Genomic DNA, 6904 nt, shown 5'->3' with positions numbered 1-6904 from the left:
CGGTGCCTCCGTTTCTTCATCTATAAAATGGGAATGGTAATAAGACCACTTAGTAGAAGAGTTTTGAGTTAGAACACGCACAATCCTTAGATTAGTGCCTGGCTCTAAAAGTGGTAGCCATTTATACCAGTCTCCTCCTCCATGAAAATGGAATTCAATATCTAAAATAATCAAACTATAAATTCACCTAATTTTAAAATTATTTTGGAAGAACTAGGCAACAAGTAGGATGAATTTGGAGGAGAACAAAGAAGTGCAATTTGCCTTGCCAGACAAATATATCAAAATGCCATCAGAGCAGAGAAGACCTAGGAAAGCAGAGATAGCCCAAGCCACAAAATAAAATACAAGTATGACCATTTAGATGAGAAAAACTACCATGAGCATAGGTAAAAGACCAAGGAACCATCTGGGAAAAAATGAACACTTCACATTACAGACAGATCTAGTTTCATTAATAAACAACTTTTGCAAATTAATGAAGTACCAATAATTGGTGATGTGAACAAGCAGACCTCAGAGAAGTATGCACAAGTGGTCTTAAAAATCTAAGTTAGATTTTTGTGGCTTAAGTTCAGCTTCACTAATAGTAACAGAAACTCAAATTAAAACCACACTGAGATTCCATTTTCCACCTATGAGTTTATAAAAATCCAGAAGTTTGATTGATGGCAGTGTCCATGGTAAAGGAAATAAACTCATGGTCAAAAACAAGGTTACTTAGTTTGTAATAGCATAAGGTGGGAATCTGCAAAATATTTACCAGCAAGGAAGTGGTTAAATATGAATTACAGTACTTTTATATTATGGAGTATTATGGAGCTGTTGAAAAAACACAAAAACTCAAGTTTGATGTGGACTAATCTCCAGGATACATAGTAAAGGAGAAAAAAACCCTCGAGATACGTACAGTGTTTACAGTATGCTAATAGTTTGGTTAGAAAAGTAAAACTATTTATTTATATTTTCCTTCTGTGTGCATAAGAAAATTCTTGAAGGATACTAAGATAGGTACAGTGTTTAGAGCTGACATTTGGGTTTAAAAGTAAAAACGTTTATTTATATTTTGTGTCTTATGATAAAATAATTATCTATGAATAAGATAATTCTGGAAGGATACCAAGGGCACCTGGGTGACTGTTGGGCACTTGGTGTGTGCTCTTTTGTACCTCCTGAATTTTGAGCTATATGCATATATTGTCTTTCAAAGGAAAGGAGTAATATACTTAAACTTAGCAAATTGCATTGAAATTAAAAATTTCAATACCATAAAAGAAGTTATTAAAAAGGTAAGAAGATTAATAACATACTGGGAGAATATATTTCCAACACATATAACTGAGAAAAGATGAGCACCCAGGGTTCCAAATCAATAAGAAAAACAACCTGATATGAAAATGGACAGAAAATACCATGAAAGCACTCTGAGAAGAAGAAACCTGTGTGGCCAATGAACATAAGACACGCTGCTGCTTCTAACAACAGGGAACTGCAGGTTAGAGTGAGCTGCCATTTACTGCCATCAGATTAGAAAATAGTTAAAATTCTGACAATCCCAGGCTGCTGAGGAGGTAGTAGAACACCCGAACGCTGCTGCGGGGAGTGTGAGTGGCTTTCACCACATAAGGTGGAAAATACACATGCCCTCTGACAGTCCCTGAGTGTTTTGGAATATTCTAGGAAACTTCTAGAACATGTGCATGAAGAGACCTACAGAAAATACCCACTGACATATAACGAAAGACAATAGGAGAATGGATAAATCATGGTATTTAATCACACTGAATTAGAAACACTGAATTCAAATAATGGTGACCTCTGGGTAGGGAGGGAGGGTGACAGGATTAGGAAGGAATTATGGGATATTTTTGGTTCACAATTTTTTTTTAAGTACTCATTGGAAAAAAAAAAGAAAAAAAGCCCCCTTTTTTTTCAAAACTGGTTGATAGGAACCCTAGTATTTTCTATACTTTTTAATGTTTGAAGTAGTTTATTAAAATTAAATGATTGCAGTAGGGATTTAACATAGAAAACTGAAGAGCACAGATTATTTTTCCAGGGTTTCCTTCCCAGCTCCGCCATCTGTAAGCGCTGTGACCCAGGCGGGTCACAAAATCTCTTTAAGATGGATTTTCCTCAGATGCAAATGGCAATAATTCTACAGTAGTATCTAGAAGATAAATTAAGATGAAGAACAAAGAATTTACGAATGAATGATCCTGTGTGTAGGAAGTGAGGGGCAAGTATCTCCTAGCATTGGCCTCATCTCTGCCTGACTAGAGGAACTTTCCTGAATTAACTCCCAGATCTTGACTGTCTAGGTGAGATTTGGTCTCTGGTTTGCATGAAGAGTAACTGAAAATAATATAATAATATTAAATAATATTAAAATAATATAATTCATCCTCCTTTCTTTCTTCCCTCCCACCCTCTTTTCTTTTTCTTTTCTTTTCTTTTCTTTTTCTTTTCCTTTCCCTTCCTTCCTTCCTTTTTTCCTTTTCTTTCTTTCTTTCTTTCTTTCTTTCTTTCTTTCTTTCTTTCTTTCTTTCTTTCTTCCTTTCTTCCTTCCTTCCTTCCTTCCTTCCTTCCTTCCTTCCTTCCTTCCTTCCTTCCTTCCTTCCTTCCTTCCTTTCTTTCTTTCTTTCTTTCTCTCTCTCCCTCCTTTCTCTCTCTCTCTCTCTCTCTCTCTCTCTCTCTCTTTCTTTCTTTCCTTCTTTTTCTTTCTTGTCTGCTCTTAATAAACTGGAAAGAAACTGCTAGTCCAGTCTTCAAGGATACAGTGCTGACGAATCTAGCGTACCTGCTGATAGAAGATGCACCAACATAATGGAGAGCTGTCATATTCTCCCAGCACTGTGGGGCCACAGTTACGTACTCAGCTCTTTGGGACTTGTTTTCGTGGAATCTGCCAGGATACCCACAGTGGTGCATACCACAGGTTTTTTGGTAGGAAGATAGGAGAAAATGCACCAACCAGTCCTACAATTATGGGCTGGGGGTAGAGCTCAGTGGTACAGCACATACACTTTGCTTGTGTGAGGTTCTAGTTTTGATTGATCTTCAGGATTGCAAGAAAGAGAGAGAAAAAAAAATACCATTGCCATTACAATTACTCACTGTGCGCCTTCTCTCTGCCAGCACTGTACAGTGCGAGGGTGACCCAGAAGTGCCCTTGCTGAAATAACTCAGAAATTCTACTGAGAACGCACAGCAAACACCAAAGAACTAAGACCTGAATAATGTGGCAAAAGTATGTGACTAATTGCTTCATTGAGCAGTAAAGACAACAAGCCAGAGGAATTCCCAGGAGGGGGGCCTCAGTGGAAGCAACTCTGGCTTTGGTATCAGACAATGGAAGCGTTAAACCAGCCTCTCTCATCTCCACGGGAGGTGTGGCCAGTGACTTGACTTGGCTGCATTCTTGTGCTTTGGCCAAGGGACCTTTAGTGGAAGTGACAGGAACAAAGTCTTCAAATGTGTGACAGAGTTGTGCCTTTGATCCCTTTGGCCATGAGACTGTTTTTTTTTTTTTTTTTTTTTTTTTTTTTTTTTTTTAACACGAATGACCTTTATTCCAAATTCCAATTGAGTTTTCCTTCTCTGAACCCTCTTGAATTCTGTCTTCACTGTCCATGATCCTACTGGCATTCTTTCTGAGTTCCCACCAGGTTTGGCCATTAATCTCTGCTTACAACTGTCTAAAGCATTTTCAGCTTGCACTGCTACACATCTCAATATTCTTCTCATCAATTCCAAAATGCTTCAAAAACTTATGAACCACATGGTCAGGTGAGTTGCAATGACCCCACTTCTCAGTACCAATTTCTGTTTTAGTCAGCTACTTCACCACTGTGACAAAAAGACGCAACCAGAACAATTGTAGAGGAGGAAAAGTTTATTTGAGGGCTCATAGTTTCAGAGGGCTCAGTCCATAGGCAGCTGGCTCCATTCCTTGGGACTCAAGGTGAGGCAGAACATCATGGCAGAAGTGTGTGGTAGAGGGAAGCAGCTTACACGATGATCAAGAAGCAGAGAGAGGGGCTGGAGTTGTGGCATAGTGGTAGACCACTTGCCTGACATGAGTGAGGCCCTGGGTTCAATCCTCAACACTGCATATGAATAAATAATTAAAACAAAAGATCCATTGACAAGTAAAAAATATTTTAAGAAAAGAAAAAGCAGAGAGAGCAACAAAATTATTTTTTAAACTACCAAATCTTGGCACTTTAGTAAATTGTCTCTTCCTTGGTCATTCTGACCTTTCTGAAGTCCAAGGTCTCATTCACCTCAGAAAGCTTCAGGGAAGTGTGAATTTCTTGCGGGCAGATGCTCAAGGGGGCCCCACTATTCCCTTCTTCTGGTGACTCAGGATAAAAGAATGGACGCAAATGCTCCCAAACAGAGAAGATGAAAGAGCCAGGTATACAGATGAGGGCACCATTTTTAACATCAAAAAACTTGATTTCTCCCATCTCCATATCCAGTAAAATTCCCACATGGCAAAGGCCAGGACTTGCAGGAATTCTTTCCTGGGTGGAACTGACATGAATTTCTCCTGCCTTCAAGCTAATGATCCAGAAACCATGCTCAGGCAATAAATCCATGGTCCTCTTTCTTTCCACCAATTCATTGCAGACACCCAGGGTCCACTCCTTCCCTTCTCCCACTTTAACTTCCCAGTAATGGCGACCAGAGGAGAAGCAGGGGGAGCCCAGGACACAAGCCAGGCTAGTGAATCTCCTGGGATCTTCCACCAGGTTATGGCAGATCTTCCCACAATGGACAGTCTTTAGATCACTGGAGAGCACAAGGAGAGAGTGGGCAGTGGCAGAATCGAAGGTCACATCCACCCAGAACCTCAGGATCTCAGTGCTCCAACACAGACTTTGCTCCAGGAATGAGCTATGCTGCTTGAGCAGAAGTGTCAGTGCTCCAACATGCAGTTCTTCCATGACAGGTGTCTTGTTTTCTCTTCGACACAAGGGGCAGGTCAGTACCAAATCTCCCCTAATTGTCAGCCAATCTCGAATGCAGTCAAAGCAGAAAATATGTGAACAGGACAGAAAAATGGGATTGAAGATCAATTCCAGGCAAACTGGACAGATTATCTCAACTTCCAAACTTTCAGCCATGGTCCAAGCGTCATTCTTTAACAGCGAATTCAGTCCAATGACCTTTTATTATCTTCTGGAAGCAACTGGAAGTCTTTTGTACAAAATCTGCTCTTCAGTACTCAGGTTGTGATATGTGTAAACCTTGTCTGGAGACTTCCAGGTGAGGTACTCTCTGTTCTGACCCAGGCTTCATCTTGGCAGAGTGGAGCTGAACTGGGTCCTTGATAGAATCTAGGTAGGAATGCAGTCTCCACTCTAATCAGTATTCTTTTGTGGGTTACCTAGACATGGAGATTTTCAGCAGAGGTCTTGAACATCTCCCTAACCACAGTGCCACTTCTCCTAGCCTAAACACCTCTCTGAAGTCGAGATTGTTGAGAAAGAAAAAACTTCTCTACCTTTTGGGATTCATTCCTGGAGGTCTGCAGATTAAAGGTAACAAAAGAGATGAGTAGAAGAAAAGGCACATAATTTTTATCCACATGTTACATGCATAGGAGTTTATTGGAAAAAAAAAAGTGAAACCTCAGTGCTTAGATTTGGGGCCTTATGTACCCTCTTAACAAAGGAAAGGGGGCTGGGGCTTTGAGGAAGGCTGAATCATGGGGAAGAGACTGGGACCTCAACAGGGTAAGGTTTGTCCAGAGCGACTAGGAGCTGACTTTCCATCTCTGGTCCTAAGAGTCTCCTCTTTCTGGTATGGGAGAGGTTGACCGGTTCTCCAAGGAAATTTATGCCCTGCTTTTAGGCAGAAAAATGGAAGGGAGAGTCCTCTTCTGCACCCGCTGATTCTCAGAAATTCTTACACCAAGGTGGCACATTTTTATCTGACATATTTAAGATAAGCATGCCCCAGTTGCCCATTGATCTCAGAAGAATAAAAGACAGAGCTTGGCTGGACCCCCGGTGGCCTGGAACAGAGCCTCGCAGAGTGGCACCTGGCTCAGCTGAACCACAACCCACCTGCAGGTGCCTGGGTGAGAAACGCAGGCCTCTAGCTACGTGCCTCTGAGATTTGGTGGTTGCTTGTTACTTGGTATTGTTGTACCAAAAGTTCATTCATCTGTAAAATGGGGATGTGTATCTCTCTTAACTTATGGGAAATAAGTAAAATATAAACCTAATAATGTCTCAGATTGCAACACTGTGAGAATACCACCTTGGTTACGATAATACTGCCACATGATTGGCAGAGGTCATGAGGTAGGCTAGAAAGAATAAAAAATACAAAGGAGACATAAAGGACACAACAATAAGATTTTAATTCAGAAGTCCCACCTGATTTTCCAGGTCTGTCACTTCCTACACCAGTCTTTCTCCCAGGCCTCTTACTCCCAAATTCCTGGGAAATCTGTAAATCTACCTGTTCACTGTCAATTAAATAAATAGATTAAGTCAAAAGAGATATGATATCTTGAGATAATTTAGGTGACTTTCCAGTATTATCTATTGATCAGATAATGAAGACCAGGTCAGTCTGAAGATCTGGAGATTGGCCAGCCCACCAGAAACCACCTTGAGATCACCAGACTAGTATAGTTCCCACATACCTTCCCATACCCACCCCTCACCAAGTTCCCTTAGAGGAAGAGCTGGGAACCCCCAAACTGTCTCTTAACTCTTGAAATGGCCCCATCCTCCCTTGAATACATATCCCTTGCTTTATTCAAAAAAGGTGTCTCTCTTGAGATGTTCCCATTCTCCCGTGAATGTGGACCTTCTTTCCTAAATAAACTTCTATCTACACTTCTGACTGGAAATTTCTATACCAAGAATCTGCTGGTCCTGAC

The 6904-nt window shown here is 40.7% G+C and overlaps 1 protein-coding gene across 1 annotated transcript; it reads right to left on the bottom strand.

The window, feature by feature from the left end:
• Window positions 1-4226: 4226 nt before the first annotated feature.
• Window positions 4227-5132, bottom strand: LOC306669840 (ret finger protein-like 4B; the record flags this gene model as incomplete). The annotated part of the gene is made up of 1 exon (XM_079153982.1): window positions 4227-5132. One exon carries the CDS (start codon window positions 5130-5132, stop codon window positions 4227-4229), a length of 906 nt encoding a protein of 301 aa, XP_079010108.1.
• Between the last annotated feature and the right edge of the window lie 1772 nt (window positions 5133-6904).

This window comes from Sciurus vulgaris, assembly GCF_902686455.1.
Source record: "Sciurus vulgaris genome assembly, chromosome: 9".
NCBI lineage: Eukaryota > Metazoa > Chordata > Mammalia > Rodentia > Sciuridae > Sciurus > Sciurus vulgaris.
This window is presented reverse-complemented; position numbering and strand designations above follow the sequence as displayed.